The sequence below is a fragment of the Macaca thibetana genome, chromosome 13, assembly GCF_024542745.1.
Source record: "Macaca thibetana thibetana isolate TM-01 chromosome 13, ASM2454274v1, whole genome shotgun sequence".
NCBI lineage: Eukaryota > Metazoa > Chordata > Mammalia > Primates > Cercopithecidae > Macaca > Macaca thibetana.
This window is the reverse complement of record NC_065590.1, coordinates 26,276,067-26,298,967: the sequence shown is the minus strand read 5'-3', so window position 1 is coordinate 26,298,967 and position 22,901 is coordinate 26,276,067. Positions and strand designations below refer to the sequence as shown.

The window sequence follows — 22,901 nt, the reverse complement described above, 5'->3', positions numbered from 1 at the left end:
AGAGATGCCTAGAAAGATGGGAGGATGACAGAGAAAAGGGATAAAATAATTGAAAGAGAGGACAAGGGAAGATAGTCAGCCTTTTAGGCCCATAACAAATTAGATCATTTTTTCCCATTATGTACTAACTTGTGAAATAAGGTAATAGAGCATGAGAGTTATATTTTCAAAGCATTTTTGGTACTAAATCCCACTGTAATCCTCAAGATATATTCCCTCTTTTGCCATTTTTCTGCTTTGTTAGCCTTCATATGTTTGTGACAACCATTTATCTGGGAGGCTGAGGAAGTTTATAGCCATCATTCACTTGCTCATTCATGAGCTGTAACACACACACATACACACACAATTTTAGATAAAATGTCATAACTTTGTCACATGAAGTGTCATTTCTCTATCTCGACATTTTAAGTGATTTGATTAGATGGATTTCACACCACTTAAAATTTAGGAGAGAAGTGTACAGTATGTACAAATTGTTATTTTTAAAATCCTTCTCCATTCAGCACCCAAATGGCTTCATTTTGCACTTAAATGATTTCTTGGTTTTCTGTCTGAATGTAATGGTTGAGTCTACTTTAAAAAAATCCCTTGTACTAAGGAAGATAGACAATAAGACAGGTAGAATTGTTTCTTTCCCAGAAAATTTGACCATACCTCCTTCCTTCCCACAGGCTGCAAAGAAAGATTTTTTTCCCCCAAAACTAATACAGAAAGGACCCTGAAGGGTCAAGTTCTTTATCATCTTGTCTCTTGGCAGTCAATACATATTTAATGGTGATGTTGGTATCCGAGTGCTTCAGGCCAGCTCCAGGCAACCCTCTGAAGTAGACAAAGCTTGTTCTTACTGTATTCCAGCCTCAGCTTTCAGAACCTCCCTTTTCTCTTGGAGCAATCCACTCTACCCCTCCTTCATAAAACTTTTTTTTTTTCCTTCTTCCTGAGGCTTGTCCATTGGGATCTGTCAGGTACATAGGAATTTTCTGATTATCCCCACAAAGTGGCTTACAAATATATACACAAATCTGGCAGACCAACATATAGTCATTTCTCATTTCTTACAGTAGTGTTCTGCAAATTCACTGTGAACACCAAATTTGTGAATCTTGAATCATTGCTCCTAGGAGAAATGCAGGGTTAGGTGACCGTGAGCTTCTGGCCGCATTTTTATCAACTGATCAATACTTAACCTTGTTTTATGTGAGTTTGTGTTCAAAGACACCTTCTGTAATATGTATTGTTCTTTGGGAGACCAAGGCAGGCAGATCACCTGCGCCCGGCCAACATGGTGAAACCCCATCTCTACTAAAAAAAAAAAAAAAAAAAAAAAAAAAAAAAATACACAAATCAGCTGGGCATGGTGGTGTGCATCTGTAATCCTAGCTACTTGGGAGACTGAGAGAAGAGAATTGCTTCAACGTGGGAGGCAGAGGTTATGGTGAGCTGGGATCACACCACTGCTCTCCAGTCTGGGTGACAGAGTGAGACTCCGTCTCAAAAACAAAACAAAACAAAACAATATACTGTTGATTCATTAACACTGAACTCATGGCCAACTGTGCTAACTGATGACTGAACAAAGCTTATCTAACACACATGTGTTTTTATGTAGGGTACATCACACCTCTTGCACTTGGGAACACTAGATGACACTTCAGCACTATACTTGGAGGCCATTTTAAATAGAGAAATCACCAACAAAAAGCACAAGACAAGTGGCACTAAATAGACCAGAAAAAGAGCACTTGTTTCCAGTATGAGACCTTAAACAAAAAGGCAGAGCACTGTGGTGCTTGACCTTAGCTGGAAACATGCACATCCTGTGACTCAGATTTTTTATACTCTTGATGTCTGGGAATAACAAGATAGTTATTGATTTGGGGGATTACAAATAAATTTTAGAGAGTAGACAAATAAGTAAGGAATCCATAAATAATGAGGACCAAGTATATATTCAAGACAAAAAGTTAAACTTTTGCGTTGTAAATTAAGATAAGTGGGTAGGGTAGAAGGTGGTAATATCTTGGTGTCAGGAGATTTGTATTCAATGAAACAGTAGTGGCTTCTTGTAAGAATGACTGTGAAAGATCTATGATGATATCTATAGATGAATCTTTTGCATTTGGAACTCATTAATTTGGTTGTGTATGATACTTTCAAAAGCAGGTAAAAGAAATAATAGGGCCTGGAACAGGGTTCAGATAAAGGTCTGTAGTTTAACTTCACATCTCCCAAACTATGTATCAAGGTGCCCTGGAGCATTGCCAGATATTTTAAAATTTCAAAGTAGCACATAGACATCTCTTGAATTCTGTATGAAATATTAGTTACAAATCACAGTTTAAACATTACCTTGGTACATATCTTTTGATTCATATGTGCTGCTGGGTTTGTAGCAATCACTGCTAAAAAGGAATCTCTAGAATTGATGAGTGTCCATTTAGATTCCAACATTTGAGAAGAAAGAAGTACAGTATATAACAGGTACCAATAATAACTTGTTGTTATAGGTTATAAAAATTGATTAGGTTGATTGGGCCAAACTCTGCATAATGGACATAATTGTTATAGTTATTTGTTTGTTCTTGTTTTTTTAGCCTAAGGGCACCATGAAAAAAATTACGTGAGGGTGCTTTAAAGCAGTAAAGTTTGGAATTCAGCTCAACTATTCTGGGATCATCAGCATGCTAATTACCTGTCTGCACTTCATTTGTACACAAGTGGTGACAAATGTTACCACAGTTATGAAGGAGTAGCATAGATCTAGCACTTAGCATGCTCCCAGGAAATATTTCTTTTCTTCATTCTGGTAGGATGAAGTTTGTCTTTATATAGTCAATTAATGAACTAGAACTTGTTAAATAAGTCAATAGTATTATCAAAATTATAGGAGCTGGAGTCAATGTTTGTCACAGTTAAAAAATAAAAGGGTTGAAAAGACTTTATAAACTACTTATGCAACAAAATTTACTTATTATAGATTGTCACTATCCTGTTAATCAACATGGCCTCTTAAGGTGTCTAGTTTTATTAGTTAGAAATAGTTCAGTATTATTAAAAATTGGTAATTCTGTCTTGGTTATTCATTTATTTGCTGAAAGCTTATAACCCTCACAGGATTTCTATTCTTCCGGTAGGAGACAGAGAATAAACAAGGAAATATAATGTCAGACATTGGGCCACAGAGAAAACCAAAGTAGCCTAAAGGGATAGAGCTTCTGGTGGGCGTGGATCTTATGAAAGGAAATACCTGGGTGGCATTTGAGAAGATACTGGGAGAAGGAAGAAGAAATAAGCCCTAACGGTATTCAGGCAGAGTATGTTTCAGGCAGAGGGAATGGCAAGTGCAAAGGTTGGAGCCAGGAACTTGGCCTAGAGACCTAAGGGACCTTATTGAATGAGTTGCGAGCCATTGGAGGGTTCTGAGCCAGGGGAATAGTGTGATCTGACTTAGACCTTAAAAGAACCACCATGGCTATGCTAGTGAGAACAGAATGTATGGGGCAAGAGCAGAAGCAAGATCAGGTAGGAGCCTCCAGAGTAATCCAGGCCAGGCCAGAGTCGCTGGTTGCCAATCACCCCTGATTAAAATTTATTTTATTTTGTTTTGTTTTGTTTTGTTTTAGGCCTTTGGATCTCTAATTTGATTTTCTAGTCTGCAGCCCATTCCAGTGGTGTTGAGCTCTGTTGGGAAATCCTACCTCATGCATCTTTTCAACTCTCTTGCCAACCTATATTCTCAGCCTTCTCCCAGTGAAATTCTCATACACATTTGGGCCCTTTCTTTCAATGGTTCTTATTACATTTTATGAGACATGAGAAAATACTGAAGGACTCAGAGTCATTTCGCCTGGGCTCACGTGTAAAATTTACTCAACAACTCACATGTCCAGGTGAAATGACTGAATCCTTCAATACTTTCTCACTGTGTTTCTCTATAGAGGCTGTTGCAGAGGAAATCGAGCACCAGCAGCAGATGAATGGGTCCTGTTTTACAACTGACATGTGGTATGACCCTGGTCAAGCCACATGATCTCCCTTGGCTGGCCCCTGTAATGAGCACAAGTCGATCTCTCATAGACTCTTCAGAGAGATTTTAGAGTCTGAATACTTTGTGCCGTTTTACAGATATGACCCACTTCGACAACAAAACAGAAAGTAGTGGAAGCAGGAAACTAGGAGTAGACTTTAAGTGGTTTCTGTTTATTGAGAAAGGCCTTCCCAAAGAGCACATAGAACTTTCACCGTCAGTCTCTATCCTTCAGTACAGTGAACTATTTATTTTATGTATTCCTTTACCCTGTAACACTATCTAGTAATACAAGTGTAATCTTCCTGGGCCCATTTGCAGATCCTCTGTAATTTTCCATGTTTCCTTTAATTCATGGAGGTCTTTGACCAACTAAAAAATAGCACTCACAGTTTTAAAAATGAGTAATTCAAAAATTAATGCCATGAGTAGGAGACACACTCACATGCAATTAGCAAACTGCACATGCACAGAACTATTTATATGGATAGGTTGGATGGTTATGTTTCATGTTTAAGGCACATGAAAATAGCTTAAGCTCATCTGTTTGTCTGGTGGTATTTGTGATGGTTAAAAGCATGAGCTCTGAAACCTTCAACTTGTCCACCTCTGCCGCTTGCTAGGTGTGATGCTTTGGGAAATATACTCAACAATTCTGAGCCTGTTCACACACCTATAAAATGGAGATTACATTTATTTCATTAGGTTTTTGTAAGGATCAAATTCTTTAGCTGAATGCCTGTCCCATAGTGGGTGATAAACAATGATTGCCATTATTATTGCTGTTGTTGTTATTAGGTGTTGTATTTTATTATTAAGCACAGTAATTATCACCATCATTTATGAATTTAGTTAATTTTTATGGTTCCTAAAGCATTTTCCTATACATCTGAGCTCAGGAGTCCTGTGGGGCAGAAAGTGCAAATAGCAATTATAATCTCCGTTTTATGAGCAGGGAGACACAGAAGCAGTGAAACTAAGTGACTTGCCAAAGACATATAGCTTGTGAGTGGCAGAGTTAGGTCAAAACATGCAGGTCCCCTGAGTCTTCATCCAGGTTAATATCTCTTTTGATTTTAATGTTTTTTTCTTTATTTTGGTTCTTGGGCCATTGTCACTTGAATAAAAACTCATCATTATTAGCCTTATGCTGCCAGGTTGGGTTTGTCATGGACTCCTCTACTAAATGCACAGATCACTGAAATGTTTGGAGGCAGTACTATAAGCACTGCCATATTCTGCTTATTTTTGTTAAATGAGATTTTCGATTTTACTTTTTCTCTTTCAAGAACTAATGACAAAAAGTGCTTGTAATCTTGTCATCTCATCTGTCAGCTGAATTTACCAACTTGCTATAACTGTCCCACAGTACACTGCAAAAGAGGGAGGAATGATCAGAGAATATTGTCTCTGTCCACAATAAAAACACAACCAGTTATTTGAACTGGGCTCTGCCTACTGTACCCCTGCTTTAGTTAATAAAATATGGGAACAAAACCTCTTTCTTCTCTCCTTATTTTAATATTCCTATGAAAGTAAACATCTATAGATGACTGAGTGAATGTTAATAAGGTTGATGGTGAGAGAGAAGGAAAAACAAGTGTGATATGCCAAAGCTTGGAAAATTACTAGGCATAACGTGATATTGGCATGAAGGACCCCATTTTATGCCTGTCTGACCAATCTCAAGGCTTCATCAATAACCACACCTGATTAATTACACTGTGGTAGCCAAAGAAACCAGCAGGAAAAAAATGTGCCCTTTTGGATGGGGAATGGGCAACTGCATCACTGGTATTCCTTGCGGTCTACTCTTTTCTTTTGAAAGGCATCACCCTGGAATGTGGTCCTACTATATGCCAAGAGGCAGTCTGTGGAAGACCATCTTCTGTCAGGTTAATCTCACACTGATTCACTCTCTTACTTTTGTCCACCATCCTTCCACCTTTTGAATTTAACCTCATAGAGTTAGCAAAGCCTTAGAGCACGATAAAACCTCTCATGCCTCAGTTTTCTTACCTGGAAAATGGAGAAAATAGTGTCTACATCAAAGGAGTGTTAAGAAACCTGCATGAGTTAGTGCCTGTAAAGCACTTAGGAAAAACATTGACAGACACATGTTAAGCGCTTAATGCACAGTTATCTATTATTATTGCCATTGAAGATGGAAAGGTATTTTACTCCTGGGCTTATGGATTCTTTCTTATCTTTTCCTTATCACTGACGTTATAGATTGGAAAGGATCTTGATCTAACTCTACTCTTTTTAAGCCATTTTATAACTTCACGTCTTGCTAAATTTGTTATGTGAATAAATTACAACAAAAACTAATGAGAAGTATGTTTGGAGTCAGATACACTTGGGTGTTTAGATGTAACTTCTGGTTCTTTATTAACTAATTTAGGGACATGGGGCACATGTCTTAACTTATCTGCACCTTGTATTACCTCTAAATAGAGAAAGATCCCTAATGTCACTGTGCTCATCTGAGCTAAATTGATAATATATATGTAAAAGTTATTAAATCCTTTATGGGTATGTGGTAATCAGTAGCTTCATTTCATAAACTTTGTTGAATGAATTGATTTAAAAATCCTAATAATGATGATGGGCCAGGCACAGTGACTCATGCTTGTAATCCTTGCACTTTGGGAGGCCAAGGCAGGCAGATCACTTGAGGCCAGGAGTTCAAGACCAGCCTGGCCAACACAGTGAAACCTTGTCTCTACTAAAAATACAAAAAGTAGCCAAGCATGATGGTGTAAACCTGTAATCCCAGCTACTTGGGTGGCTGAGGCACAAGAATCACTCGAACTTGGGAGCTGGAAGTTATAGTGAGCCAAGATCACACTGCTATACTCCAGCCTGGGCTACACAGTGAGACCCTGTCTCTAAACAAACAACAAACCCCAAGTAATAATGACGGCAAACATTTAAAAAATACCTACTCTGTGTCTGACACTATACAGAGAACACATTGCCTAATCTTCACAGCAATCATAGAGGTAGCTACTGTTATCAACCTCAATTTACAGAGGAAGAAGTCAAACTAAGAGAGGTAAGATAGTTTATTTATGAGCACACAGGGGCTCATATTCAGGCAGTCTTGACTCTAGAGCCTGTGCTTATAACCTTTATACCTTATGGCTTTGTGACCAGTTATTCCCTCAGGTCTAGCCTTTGGCCTGGAGATAATCAACTTTTTTTGTTTATAGAGCAAAAGTGGCATTATAGAAGCATAGGTGTAAATTTTGTTGTTGATGGTTCTTTTCTTTCAATCGATTTGGATGGGTAGAAATAATACACAAATATAATTTTTCTTAAAATTAGCATATCACTTCAAGTTAGACTTACTATACCTGTATGAGGAAATAATAAAATATATATTTTAAAGTAAATTAGGGCAGCTTGATTTTTCTGACTGCATTCCAGCTAATACCCACCCACATAGCTGTGTGGATGCTATGTAGGATGCTATGAGCTCTGCTTTCTGAGGGATATTTAGCCTTTGCAATGAAGTGTGTGGATGGGGGTGAAGGTTATCAATTTAAATATGCTGATTTTTCTCTTTTTGTCTTTAGACCCCAGAAGAACTAGAGGATGATTCTGACTTTGAGCAGGAAGATTACGATGTGCGTAGTAGGACAAGTGTTCAGACTGAGGATGACCAGCTCATTGCAGGGCAGAGCGCACGGGTGAGTGGACATGTAAGACTTTGGCTTGGCCCACATGGCCTGTGTTTACTAAAATGGTTTGAGGGTATTTCTAAACTCCAGAGACGTGGTACCCCAGAGATTCATGGGTCAGAAATCTGTGCTCTCATCTGAGGTGGTTTATAGCAAATCACGTTTTACACAGTGAAAATAACCACCACTGCTCCTGATTCCTCTAACTCCCCTCTTTTGGTATCACTAGAAACATAGCAACCACATCATAGCAAGCTTTTATGTGTATAATTGATTTTGTTGGGGTTGGGTATTACAACTGGATGATAAACTGATAGAGGACACTGTAATACAGCAAATTTTGCATTGGCACAGTCACCATTGTTCTTCCTGAAGTCTCCGAGCTTGTCAACACAAGAGGCAATGACAAATGGGGAATCGGGGTACTACTTTGTTAATGGCTGGGCTGTTGCTCCATACAATGGCCTATGTTCTATGATATCTAAGATCATATCTTTTGAAATGGGTTCAAGACCATTAGATAGAGAATGTTTTGTTTCCTAATGATGCCTGTCTACTCCCATGGCGGTATTCCTAGATCTGTCTGCCATATGATAGAAAAATAAATTAGAGACAAATTAGAAATATGCAAGTTTAAGGATCAGGAAGCAAGAGAGAGAGTACCAGCTCTGCCTGACGTTTGAGTAATCCATGATACTGTTCACCAATGCATTTGGTCCAAAGAGCATCCTAAATTTGGATCAATCTGATTAGCTGCATCACCCAGAGGGTAGCTGTACGTAATCAAGCTGGTGGTGAGAGATGAAATCTTTAGAGATTGAATAGGAGGATGAAATTTTCCTCCCCTTAAAGGCTCAGTTTCCGAAGAGTAAAAACAATCCGATTATAGTATAACTGAGAATTAGATATTCTAATTTTCTGTGTTAAGTTTTATTTAAATAAAAGATAATGAATAGAAAGCAGGATGTTGAGAAAGAGCTGGTAATTTAAAATAGAAATTGGGAAACCCCAGAAAGCCCACACTGCCTTAAGAATTATGAAAGAAAAATAATCAGAGGTTAAATAAAGAGGACTTGAAGGAGACGTTTAGTCAAGAAAGACTTTGTGTCTAAAACCCAATTTCTCTTACATGCTTTATGCCCTGAAATTCTCAGCCAACAATCAAGTGACCCAAAAGATATAAACAAACATCAATAGGAGGGATGTGAAGGTAAAAGAATATTAAAGACAAAGGCTTTGTTTTCAGACAGATTTGGTTTTGAATTATAAAGAGCAGCATTAGAACCATGCTCAAAGCTACATGTTGCTTAATTTTTCTGAGTTTCAGACCTATCATCCCTAAAATGTGAATAATAGGGTTACCTGATAGGATTCTTATGAAGATTTAATTCCTTAATATTTGTAAAATAATGGGCACAATATCAGACATACAGTAAATGCTCAATAAAGATGACTGTGATAATTATCCTTTCTAAGAGAAATCCTTTCTGATCACATGATGGTGGGACAACAGAAAAGTAGGCATTTAGCCCCCTATTTCAAAATTTCCTTGCAGATTCTATTTAATCCCCCCTAAAATGTTGAAAATTGGAAAGGTCAGTAACTTGAAATTCTTTTGACTCTGTGTTGGCAAAACGTCAGACTAATTAAACAGTCATTTCATCTTCAGAATTAAGTAAAACCAGCATTTTTGTCACTGACAAAGGGCAATTTTGAATAATTCATCCAAACATGAAGCAATTCAGTCAATTTGACTGACTAACTGCAACTCAGTATACATGCAGCCTAGTATCCACTGACTAGTTTTCTTAAAGACAAAGACAGGTTGTACAACTCATCTTGCTTTATAATCACCATCTTGTCAAAATGTCATGACCAGTCCCACTTTTACAAGGAAGAATAGAGTCCCAATATACTTCTGTTTCACTGAGAACAGAATTCTAGCCTTATTTACATTAGCCTTCAAGTCAATGATGATGGGCGGAAATACAATTCAGAGACTCCTGTCTTTATCATCTATTATTTCTTCACACTAGAGTCTTTTCTGAGAGTTTTTCCAGCATGAATTATAAACAGGGTCCAAGATAGTAAGAACAGAGCACTCCTATAAATTCAACACTTGCTCATTTGTCTTTGAGGTCCATCATGTGGCCTGTATGATTAACTTGCAGCAGACAGCATTACTTACTGAGTCAGCCTATTTTAGCCTGTAATTATATGATGACAAATCAGAGACATGGAATTATGGCTGTTAAGTTGGAAATAAGAGGGTGCATTGAATTGCTGAAATGATAGATGGTCAGACTTTTGACCAGCAAAGTGTGCTAAGTTGGTCCAAATTGTGAAGGCGGCGAACTTTGTCTTTGACAGAGGCATTTGTTCTTCCCTGCAGCAAGTCCTCCCATGTTAATGATATTACTTTGTGTTCACATTTAGAGAAGTTTCCCTTTCTGAAAATGATTAATTAATCTATAAGAAGGTTTAAGTGGGAGATAAGCTTTTAGTAACCCCATCCAACATTGCTCTCAAATTCTGGAATTAAAGTATTTACAAACTTTCCTTTATATGCCCATGTCTGCTGCTTGCCTACAACATTCTGAGGGAGAGGAGAGTGGGGGCGGGAGTGATGAGGGAAGATGAATGGGAATCAATATGGATGGTGGTGATCTGATAAAATATGGAGGTGATGTGTGGTACCCTTTGATCCTAGACATGACATAATATAAACTGTTTCTCCACAGGTTGACATAGTTAAAATAGGTTAGTGACAATTGCTGGGCACTTAACCTTGGTGATACAATATATTATTTGGAGTCACACAGACCTGATTTTAAATATGGACTTAGTGAAGCTGTGTGACTTTGGGGCAACTTTCTTAACCTCTCCACACTTCATCTCCTCATACGCTACCTCATAAGGTCAAAGGAAGAATTATATGATAAAATGTATCACAGGATTTGTCATATAAATATGTAATAATTAAGTTGGTGGTAATGGTGATGATGCTTGTGGCTTGAGCTAATCATTCATTAGAAGGCTGGCTAATTTCACCTGAAAGAGTTGGATAATTCAGGCAATCATGAGAGTTTTTACTTGAGTTAATGGGACAATTACCTCAATTTTCCAATTCACTTCACAGCTAGAGACGGGTAAGAATCAAAGGACCCACTTCTTAACTACTTATATTTATTATACTGCTTTAAAGTCAAGTGAGTAGAAACAGGCACATTGAGCTTTAGTCCCTTTAATTGTTATTTATAAACATTCTTGTACTTGAAACTTAATGTTAGCCTCTTGCTCTATGCTTAAGAAATGAACGCTTGTCAATTTGGGGATCCAAAGACTTTAAAAATAATTTTTTTCTCCGGAAATTAGAAGATAATTATATCAAAATCTCCTTGAGATTTAAACTGAAGAAAGGATTCAGTGCTACTTGAATGGTTGCTTGCTTTTATCAGTGATTTTCACTTTTAATAGGTAGGGTTTAAAACAATCACCAAAAAATGGTTGGTGGTTCAGAGGAAAGGCTGGGAGGGACTCTGGGGTTGGGGGAAGGAATCCTTTTAGATTAATTTCTCTGATACCACTAATTTGGGACCCCACATCAGGCAGATCAACAATTTGGACATCTGTGCTTGGCTACTGTGAAAACCAGAAACTTAACCTGTCCCGGGTAATCATATCATACAAACAGAAAATCTGATATGTCCCCTTTCCTCTTGGCCATGAAGATAATTTTTCTCATGTTCCCTTAGTTTGAGGGAATGAACAATTGCATGTTAGGTATTTTATATTGAGTTTGATTTCAATGTAGCTGGCTTCTATTTTTTTCTAGCTAGAATGGCTTTAATGTGTTAACATTTCAAACTGCTGAGTTACATTGATAAGACCTAATTAAAACTCATGTGTTGAATTCTAATTTGATTAACTTGCAAATTTCACAGTTTGTGATCTACTGTTTATAGATAACCTTTTTTTTAAATTCCAGTTTCAGAAAAGGTCAATTATGAATTTTTAAAAGCAAGAGCATTTTAAGAATATTTAGGAAGAGACTTCAGCTCATTGACAGCTACATAAGCAGAGGCAAATGGAAGGATGCTTTCACCCAAGTCACACACCATTAAGTGTATTATGCAGGTCAAGCATCTCTAGAGTCAAAATCATATCTTCCTTTGCAAACTTACATTGGAGGGGACAGTTTTTCTTCAGAATTGTGTCCTTAGAATGTATGTGTCAGTTCTGGCAACTTCTCTTGAATTATGTTAATGCAGTGAGTGGAAAAATGTTTAAGCAGTCAGTCAAAAGATGTTTATTAAGCTTCTACTATGGGCAGGATATGGGCAGCCTAAACCCTAGGGAAGCATATAAAGAAGTTAGCAGTAGGGCATTCATAGGAATTAATTAGAGAGCAAAGCAAAGCAGTTAATATTCAAGTGCTAAATTGTATAATGGAGACCCAAGTGCTATAGTTGACAGAGAAGTATACACCTTTCAGTGCACAAATTAACCTTGTGTTGGGACAATGAAATGTGCATTGCTTTTCATCTGGGGATTGAACATTGACTCTGGGAGTCTGCTGATAGTTTTACAAATTCTTTTACAAAGAAGCACCTAGCGAATGCTTTAAATGATGGTGGTTTAGGACCTGTGAGGTCTAAGTAAAGCACAATTCGCTCTTTTGTATGAGGAGGACAATAAACCAAAAACAGCAATAGGTCATCAGAAAGGGATAGTTAAGGAAAAAGGTGCATATTTAATTTCTGTAAATCAAACGTATCTCAAATATAGTGGAATAGCTGTCTTGCTATGAACACAACATTGCAAATGTGAGGTTATAATAAACTCATGTATATCAAGTACCTTTTTAAATACAGATTTTAAAGCTATTTTAACAATATCTTTTAAGACACAGTATTTTAAATATCTTAACAATAGTATTCATGCAAGTCTGGATTTTTACATATGGATTAAAATTTACACATACACGTGCATATCCAAAAATATGTACACATGCTATTTAAAGCCACATGCATGCATCCATGGAAGTTAGTAGATGTGGCTATTAGTAAGAAGCATCTGGAAAGGATACTGTTAGGCAAATCAGACACCATATGCAACTCATGTCTATGGCATCCACCAGGATGCACAGCCTGGCGAGCAATGGGTAAGCTGCATGGCCACGCACAACTGATGATCCAGTTGTGTATAATGGTTAAGAATGATCTTAGTTCAAGTGGGTTTGAATCCTGTTCCTACAGCCTATTTTGTGATATTAGGAATTTTATGAATTTCTCTGGGCCTACATATTATTATTAAAATGGGGATAGTAATAGTATTAGGATGATTAAGTAGATTGTTGTTTGACATACATAAGTCTCAGCACAGTACCCAGTATTTGTTGATATACATAAGGAATCATAACCATCTTCTATTTATAGATGGTCACATAGACCCCAAGCCCATCCCTTTCCCTATGGCAACTAATGAGCCAGAGTGGTAGTTGGAAAGGCAAACTAATGGCGGAAATTATAATATAATGTTAATGATAATTCTATACATGCTTGCTTTCATTTTTTTTGAAAAAACACATTTAATTTGCTGCCCACCATCACCTTTTGAGGTAATGATTTACTATACCCATATTCCATCTGAAGAGATCAATGATAGATCCATATAACACTGAAGTCTTAACCCATGTCAGCTACAGAGCCCTTGTTGAACCCAGTTTTTCTGAGCTCACATTGCCTGATACTAGTTATTAGTCCTTCCAAATTTATTCACTCACACCGGGAGAAGATTTACAATTTAGGAAGAAGCATTTTTCCTGTGTTATTTTACTTGTTCATTGCAGAAACTGCAGTCCCCCAAACTGTACTCTCTTGGTCTGTCTTCTGGAAAATATGTGTATCCCAGAAGCAGGGAAATGGAAGCGCCTATTCACATTCCCCTGTCTGTGAAGCAGGTTGCATACAGTTTTGCTAGGATGTGATAAGGTGATGTCAAACATTTCATTCAGGGCTTGCTACCTAAATGGTGTTTAACAAACGTAGTTGATTCTCATTACTCCTGATAGTTATGTTCTATGAAGTCATCATGAACGTTTAATTAGCAAATATTTAATCATTGCTCCTAGGGGAAATACAGCATTAGGTTCCTCAGAGCTGCCAGTCAACACATTTTCTTCAGCTGATCAATACATAACTATGTTTAATGGGTGTTTCTGTTTAGACACTTTATATTTTTGATCCATTAACATTGAACTCACAGCCAATAGCTCTGTAACTCATGCCTGATTGAAACTTAGCTAACACATGTATTTTCTCCATAAGGCTCATGCCAGCCTTCTCATGCTCAGGGACACTAGACGCACTTCAGCACCATGCTTGGAGCCATTTTAAACAGCAAAGTTACTAACAAAAAGCACAAAGATACGAAAAATGTAGCAGTAAATAGACTGTAAAAAGTACACTTGTTTACAGTACGAGAGCTGAAAAAGGAAGGCAGAGCATTGCCTTTTCAGCCTCATCTGGGAATATGCATGTCGGGCAACTCAAATTTTTTGCTGCTCTGCCCACATTTGCAAATGACCACAAAAATGCTACAAGCCTTGATTTTGGGGTTACAAATATATTTTAGAGAGTAGGCAAATTGGCAAATGAAGGAATCCATGAATAAGGAGAAGACTGCAGTTTTCCCTTTTCTACATTTTCTTACCTAGCAGTTATTGAAAATGAACCCACGCTTCCTAATTTTATACTTTATCCCATTATAACTTTTCTGCCTACGTACTCAAAGGCTTTAACGAGGAGCCACAGGCATGCCACCACCCTAAAGGAGATGGGGGAGGGCTGGGAGTAGGCGTGCCGTCCCTGGCATGCCCTGGGCAGGGGATTTTTGTTTGGCATCTCTCTGTAGACACCTTCATTTACACTCAGAAAGTAGCCCCATCCTCCCCCACTTGGATGCTCAGATAGTGTTTAAAATTCCTCTCCTTTCCAGCGACAGAAGGCCGTTTTTCTTTTTTCCCTTCTCTGAACAGATTTCAGTGTTGAAAGAGGTGCATTCTTTCATCTGGTAAAAGTTTCCTGAGACCAAATATAAAAATTGTCAAGAATAGCTTCTTTTGAACAAACATATGCCATCAAAGCGGCAGAGAAGTTCTGTTATTGCCAGTGCGCACGTAGCTTTGGATATCTCTGTATTTTTCATATGTGGGAGTGGGACGGGGACTTTGGGGCGCTTATCAGCCTGTGCTCGTGGCCTCCCTGGAATGGAGAAAGACGTGCTTTCCTAAATGGCAGGGTAGCTCATAAGCCTTTGCAGGGTCCTGCTCTGCCATCCGCAGAAGGCAGAGTCAACATACGGTCTGTACTTCCTTTGTCACCGTCACTCACGCTTTTTCTGTAACCCACGCAGGCCATCATGGCGCAACTACCGCAGGAGGAGAAGGCAAAAATAGCTGAGCAGGTGGAGATATTCCATCAAGAGAAAAGCAAGCTGGATGCAGAAGTGGCCAAATGGGACGACAGCGGCAATGATATCATTGTACTGGCCAAGCAGATGTGCATGATCATGATGGAAATGACAGACTTCACAAGGTGAGGCCCAGAGCCAGGGAGCTGAAGATTTTTTCATTAAACCCAGAAGTGTAGCAGTGTGTATTAGCATGTGAGAGCCTGCTGAAAAATTAAAATATACCAAGGCAAGGTGGTGATATTACAAATTTACATGTATAAGTCAAAATGATCTGGACTTAATTCCTAGCAGATAGGTAGGTCTTTTTGGTCAAGGAGAATAGATTCAATGTTGTAATTATTGTTGTAATTATCTACCCTAAGGCAGTCATAAAATCAAACCCCTGGGGATGGGTGACTCATCTTTGGTCTGTGCTATTTTGCAATATGCTTAAATATTATTCTGAAGATAAAGTGAATGATTCGTTAATATCCCTTTGGAAAAATATGTACCTGTGTGTGTGTGTGTGTGTGTGTGTGTGTGCACGCACGTGCGTGCGCATGCATGTATACATGTAGTATGTTGTAATACTAGCTTGTGATCTAGCATTAATTTAAGCTCACATTTTATTCTTACATATTAAGAATCAGGTACAACTATCTAAGATTCCATTGTTTTCACAGAGAAATTAAAGTTGTGTAAGATTTATTTCCTTTAACTCTGAGCTAGTACCTTTGACAAATCAAATGACCAGTCAGAATTTTGTCAGGAGACTTTTCTTCAACAAGGGTTAGTGCTCTTTCTATCAATGCATTTTGGTCTCTTCTTTAAAAGAAGGTGATATATCTGCCCTTTCAACACAAAGGGCAAACCAAGGGAGAGCAAAACTCAATAGGAACCTCCCTGAATTTTGAATCAGAATATCAGGTGATTTGGGGGGAGGTCTCTTACTCTCTATTTGCGAAATAGTGAAATAACACTTGTCTTATCAACTTCAGAAGAGAGTTTTTAAATCCAAAGAGATAATGCAAGTATAAATTATGTTGCCATACAAATATAAACTAGCGTTTTACCGTAGGTTTTTTTCTGGAAAACACACATATACGCGAAGATGTATTAATGATTTAACATGATATTTGTTATTGAAATAATGTAAGATATATGGGAATGTCAAGACATCATCTGATGGGTGGCAACTTTTTTTAATGGTTGTTGATGCTTCTAATAAGAAAAGGCTAGAGTTGATTAAAAGTTATAATTTAATATGGAATATCTCTGTGTCACCCCCTTTGCCTCTGGCCAATACGTACTAATGACATAGCTTGGCCCTTTTTCCAAATATTTTAAAATTGTTTTTTACTTCAGTGGAATGACTTTACTGTTATGAAGGAGCCTTTCGAGACTTTTAAATGTCATTGTATTCATGAGAAGTTCAAATTTGTACATTTGGTTAGTCTTTGTAGACTTCACACATTTATTTCACAAAACGTAACAGCAGGAAAAAAGTCTGAGCCATTATTTCAGTCTGAAACTTCCTACAAATCAGACTATTATGGCAGCCTCAGTCGTTGTTTCTCAAGGCCTATGATGACTTAATTTGCTTGCTTTCAACATTTTATTAGTACTTTATCTGATGATTATCCAATCCATTAATAGCATCACTTGAACAAATAATCTCATTAAAGTGAATAATGAATCTGGTCATGTTACTAGTTTTGATCAGGAGCACATTTTATAATTCTCTAGATTATATAACTGGTCAAGGCACAGTTATAAAAGATATATTTGAGGGGTCTTATTACATGGTGTTAAATAAGGCACATGTCTGTTAGTCAAAGTATAGTTTTAAAAGTGAGAAGAAGGTGTCTTCAATTTCCTAGGAATTTCATATCATTTTATGCTGATTTAAATAATGAAATGTCTAGGGAGCTACTAGTTACAGTTTTTCCCACCACGTGATGAGTAGTTTTGTGCTCTTTTTGTTAGGGCACAGGGAGGAGTATAGTAATTAATGACTAGAGAACCAGAGTGGACTGTGTGTTTGAAATGCAACATAGGAAGTTGAGGCTTCATTGCTGCCTCCATCTGCACAGCTTGTTTTTTTACAGACAGCTGAATAGTGCCTTTCTTTGTGGCCTCTCACCTAAGTTCACTATATTTGACCTTACACATTGTTATTATTGCCCTTCCACTTGCATATTCCACTTCAAGGAGGAATAATTTTAGGTCCGTAACTCTAAACATTCTTAAGTACCATTTTCTCTTATTTAAAGAAATGGATATAACTGATTAGGAATTGAAACTTGGCTACCTTCCTTAATGTATATGTGTAAAGGGCATGTGGGTACACAATACCCTGGCATTTATTATCTTATTTTATTCTTATCACTAGCTAATTCATTAATTTGATTCAGTAATCTCAATAATATCCACTCCATTATTATTAAAATTGGAAGGGTTCTGCCTCATTATATGTGTAATAACTTCTTCATGGAAGATAAAACTGATTATGCCTCATGTCTTTTTCCCACTCAGTTCTTGACTTCCATCTCATCGACAATGGCAGAAGCACCATCCTGCATGGAGTGAATTCATGCTTTTCATGTCATTTTTCAGAAAGAAATAGCATGTTGCTAGTCTTGCTTCCAAATAACAAAAGGTGTGCAGATAGCAACAGCTCAAGTTTAATTGTACAGCAAAGAACAAACCTGTTTTTAGAATCAAACTTAAGTTCAAATCTTCAACAGTTTTGAGACCGACTGTCAAATACTGAGCACTAGACTCAGAAATCATATAATCATTTTATGTTTCCCAAACTTGATTTCCTGGCTTAGTTCACATGCTCAGTAGTACCTCAGCTGGTCTTTCGGTTCAGATTCTCCACTCATCCAGGCCACATCTGTCCAGTGAAGGGCAGTCATCCAGCTTCCTTTGCACCAAAACTTTCATTAGCTCCTTTTTTCACAGAATAAAAATCCTTGTGTTTGCTCTGCAAGGTCTACTTTTCTTGACCTTTAGGCTTCTGTCCTAATTTTGTAGATGTTTAACGTCTGACCTTACAACCTATTCCAGGAAGTACCTGAAACAGTTCAACTTGTGATTCTGTAGTTCTACCTGAGTTCTTGAAATTCCCCAGATGCACTCAACTGTTCCACTGTGCTGTCTTCATACTGCCTCAGCTGATTAGTAAAATTTCCCAAGCATATTCAGAAGTCTCTGAAAAGTGACTTTTATGGTTCAATACATTTGCAAATACCCTTTTTATGTGCTATATCTCATTATTGGAGAGTCACATTTGGTATTAACGTGTTAGAGGTATTGAGAAGGCATAAAAAATAACTTGGATTAACTCAGAATTTGAATTTTGAATACTAAGTATATTAACTCAGAATATACTGAGGCATAGATTTTTCACATTACTACTTATTACCTTCTCACAAAATAAATGTGAATTAGTTCATAAATGGTGATGTGACGGCAGTGATGCGGTAATACTTTTCCTTGACTTTCTTTTTTGGAGTGACCACTTCACGGGAAAGACTCCAGATATTGACCTTTGCATCAGAATCACCTATGTCCAAAAGAGAGAATGTTTCAAGAATCTATATAAGTAGAGTTAATTATATGGCTTGATGCTCTTTCCAAGGAAACTAAAAACATACTCCAGATGGGACAATATGATTGCTCCTGCATTCAGAACATGAGATTACCCATAGCATCTTTTAAAACCCACAAAATACAAAATCTGCTCTAAGGTAGAAAAACACAAGGGCTATGGGTCGCAATTTTAAAATGGGGAGATAAACCAATGTGGCCAGTCTTCTTGTCGATATTGTCTTCCATGGATAAGAAGACTCAAACTTCTGATGCTTTCATGGACGTGATTTTCTTTTTCTTCCTTTTTTTTTTTTTTTTCTGTTTTGTTTCTTGTTTCAGTGCCCACTTCACATTATCTGAATGACTGTAGCTCATTTTGACTTGTGCTGTCCAATATAGTAGCCACTAGCTGTATATGACTACTTAAATTGTTTTTCTATTATGGTATATATCATGGAGTTTACCATCTCAATCCTTTGTAAGTGTATATTTCTATGGCATTCAGCACATTTACATCTTTGTGCAACCATTACCACCCTCCATCTCCAGAACATGTTCATCTTCCTCAACAGATACTCTGTACCTACGGAATGTAAATTCCCCATCTGCCTTCCATTTCTATGAATTTGACTAATATAGGTATTTCATATAAGTTGAGTCATACAATATTTGTTCTTTTGTGACTGGCTTATTTCATTTAGCACAATGTCTTCAAAGTTCATGCATATATTGTAGCATATACTCAAATGCTTTTCCTTTTAAAGGTTTAATAATGTTCCATTGAATGCATATACCACCCACATTTTCTTTATCCATTCATCTCTTAATGGGCACTTCAGTTGCTTCTACCTTTTGGCTATTATGAATAATGCTGCACTGTACATGAGTGTATAAGTATACAAGTTCCTGCTTTCATTTCTTTTAAGTGTATACCCAGAAGTGGAATTGCAGGATCATATAGTAATTCTTTTAGATGTTTGAGGAATCACAATTTTATTTTTCACAGTGGCTGCACCATTTTACATTCCCACCAGCAATACACAAGTGTTCCAAGTTTTCCACAATGGTCAAATTTCTCCACATCCTTGCCAAAGCTTGTTTTCTGTTTTTCTTGATAGTAGCCATCCTAAAGGATGTGAAGTGGTATCTCATGGTGATTTTAATTTGTATTTCCCTAATGATTAATTATGTTAAACATCTTTCCTATGCTTATTGGCATTGTATATCTCCTTTGGAACAATGTCTGTCCAAGTCTTTTGCCCATTTTTCAGTTGGGTTGTTTGCTTTTTTGTTGTCGAGTTGTAGGAGTCCTTGGTATATTCTGGATATTAATTTCTTATCATGAATTACAAATTCCTGATAAAGAATTACTATTTTCTCTTATTTTATTGGCTTTGTTTTCACTATTTGTTGATAGTGTTCTTTGACACACAAAAGTTTTTAATCTTGAAGTTCAACATCTATTTTTTTGTATTATTGCTTATACTTTTCGTGTCATATCCAAGAAATTATTACCAAATCCAATGTCATGAAGTTTTCTCCTGTGTTTTCTTCGAGTTTTATACTTTAGTTCTTATGTTTAGGTCTTTCATCTATTTTCAGTTAATTTTTAAATGAGGTATAACATGAGTACTGCTGCTTCTTTTGCATGTAGATAATCCAGTTTTCCCAGCACCATTTATTGAAAACACTGCCCTTTTCCAAGACCTAAATCTTAGCAAAAATCTTAATACCTTTGTGGAAAATCATTTGACTTTATATATGTAAGGGTCTATTTTTGAACTCCACTCTATTCCATTGGTCTCCATGTCTGTCTTTATGCCAGCATGACACTGTTTTGATTATTGTAAGTTTTAAAATCAAAGTGTGAGGCCTACAATTTTTGTTCTTTTCAAGATTGCTTTGGCTATTTGTGTTGCCTTGAGATTCCATGTGAATTTTAGGATCGATTTTTTAATTTTGGCCAAAAATGCCTTTGGGTTTTGATAGAGATTACAGTGGATCTGTAGATCTCTTTCAGTAGTATTGACATCTTAAGTCTTCCAATCCACATTTATTGAATGATTTTCCATTTACTTTTGTAATTTCAACAATATTTTGTAGTTTTCAGCATGCAAGTCTTCTGACTCCTTGGTTAAGCTTATTCCTAAACATTTAATTTTTTTTGATACTATTGTAAATTGAGTTATTTTCTTCATTTTCTTTTAGGATTTTTTTTATTACTAGTGTCTAGAAACATTTTGTATCCTGCAACTTGCCTGAATTCAGTTATTAGTTTTACCAGGATTTCTTTTTAAGAATCTTAAGCATTTTCTACATGTAAGATCATGTCACCTGTTAACAGAGATAATGTTGCTTCTTCCTTTCCAATTTGAATGCCTTTTAGTTCTTTAACTTGCCTGATTGCACTGGCTGGGACTTCCAGTACTATGTTAAATAGGAGTGGCAAGAGCAGGCATCCTTGCTTTGATCCTAGTCTTAGAGGTAAAGCTTTTGTTATTCACCATTGAGTATACCTAAAGTAAGCTGTGGGTTTTAAATTTTTCACTAAGATGAAATAAAACTGAAACATTGACAGTTTCTTTTAAAACTAAAAACCTGTGTGGTGTTATTTCTGAGGTCTCTGTTATGTTCTATGGTGTATATGTATGTTTTGGTACCAGTACCATGCTGTTTTGGTTACTGTAGCTTTGCAGTATAGTTTGAAGTCAGGTGGCATGATGCCTCCAGCTTTGTTCTTTTTGCTTAGGATTGTCTTGGCTCTATAGGCTTTTTTTGTTGTTACATACGAAACGTAAAGTAGTTTTTTCTAATTCTGCAAAGAAAGTCTGTGGTAGCTTGATGGGAATAGTACTGAATCTACAAATTACTTTGGGCAGTGTGGCCATTGTCACGATATTGATTCTTCCTATCCACGAGCATGGAATGTTTTTCGATTTGTTTGCATCCTCTCTTACTTCCTTAAGTAGTGCTTTGTAGTTCTCCTAGAAGAGTTCTTCACATCACTTGTGAGTTGTGTTCCTAGGTATTTTATTCTCTTTGTAGCAATTGTGAATGGAAGTTCATTCATGATTTGGCTCTCTGCTTGTCTATTGTTGGTGTATAGGAATGCCTGTGATTTTTGCACATTGATTTTGTATCCTGAGACTTAGCTGAAGCTGCTTATCAGCTTAAGGAGTTTTTTGGGCAGAGACAAGGGTTTTTTTGTTTTGTTTTGTTTCTTTGTTTTTTGTTTGTTTGTTTGTTTGAGATGGAGTCTCGCTCTGTCTCCCAAGCTGGAGTGCAGTGGTGCGATCTCGGCTCACTGCAAGCTCCGCCTCCCGGGTTCACGCCATTCTCCTGCTTCAGTCTTCCAAGTAGCTGGGACTACAGGCACCCACCACCACACCTGGCTAACTTTTTGTGTGTGTTTTTAGTAGAGATGAGGTTTCACCATGTTAGCCAGGATGGTCTCTATCTCCTGACCTCGTGATCCGCCCGCCTCGGCCTCCCAAAGTGCTGGGATTACAGGCCTGAGATACTGTGCCAGGCCAACAAGGGGTTTTTCTAAGTACATAATCATGTCGTCTGCAAACAGAGACAATTTGACTTCTTCTCTTTCTATTTAAATAAACTTTATTTCTTTCTGTTGCCTGATTGCCCTGGCCAGAACTTCCAATACTATGTTGAATAGGAGTGATGAGAGAGGGCATCCTTGTCTTGTGCCCGTTTTCAAAGGGAATACTTCCAGCTTTTGCCCATTCAGTTTGATATTGGGTATGGGTTTGTCATAAATAGCTCTTATTATTTGGTATGTTCCATCAATGCCTAGTTTGTTGAGAGTTTTCAACATGAAGTGATGTTGAATTTTATCAAAGGCCTTTTCTGCTTCTATTAAGATAATCATGGTTTTTTACATTGGTTCTGTTTATGTGATGAATTACATTTATTGATTTGCCTATGTTGAACCAACCTTGAATCCCAAGGATGAAGTCGACTTGATCATGGTGGATAAGCTTTTTGATGTGCTGCTGGATTTGGTTTGCCAGTATTTAATTGAGGATTTTCATATCAATGTTCATCAGGGATATTGGCCTCTACAACCATCTGATCTTTGACAACCCAGACAAAAACAAGCAACGGGGAAAGGATTC

The 22,901-nt window shown here is 37.2% G+C and overlaps 1 protein-coding gene across 6 annotated transcripts in view; it reads left to right on the top strand.

Annotated features, from left to right (window-relative positions):
- CTNNA2 (catenin alpha 2) overlaps positions 1-22,901 on the top strand; it is a 1,178,402-nt gene that overhangs the window by 1,098,963 nt on the left and 56,538 nt on the right. For all 6 annotated transcript variants that reach the window (XM_050752972.1, XM_050752976.1, XM_050752977.1 and 3 more), the window contains 2 exons: positions 7,612-7,725; positions 15,133-15,314. In XM_050752972.1, coding sequence (XP_050608929.1) covers positions 7,612-7,725; positions 15,133-15,314 — 296 coding nt within the window. The remainder of the gene's footprint in view (positions 1-7,611; positions 7,726-15,132; positions 15,315-22,901) is intronic.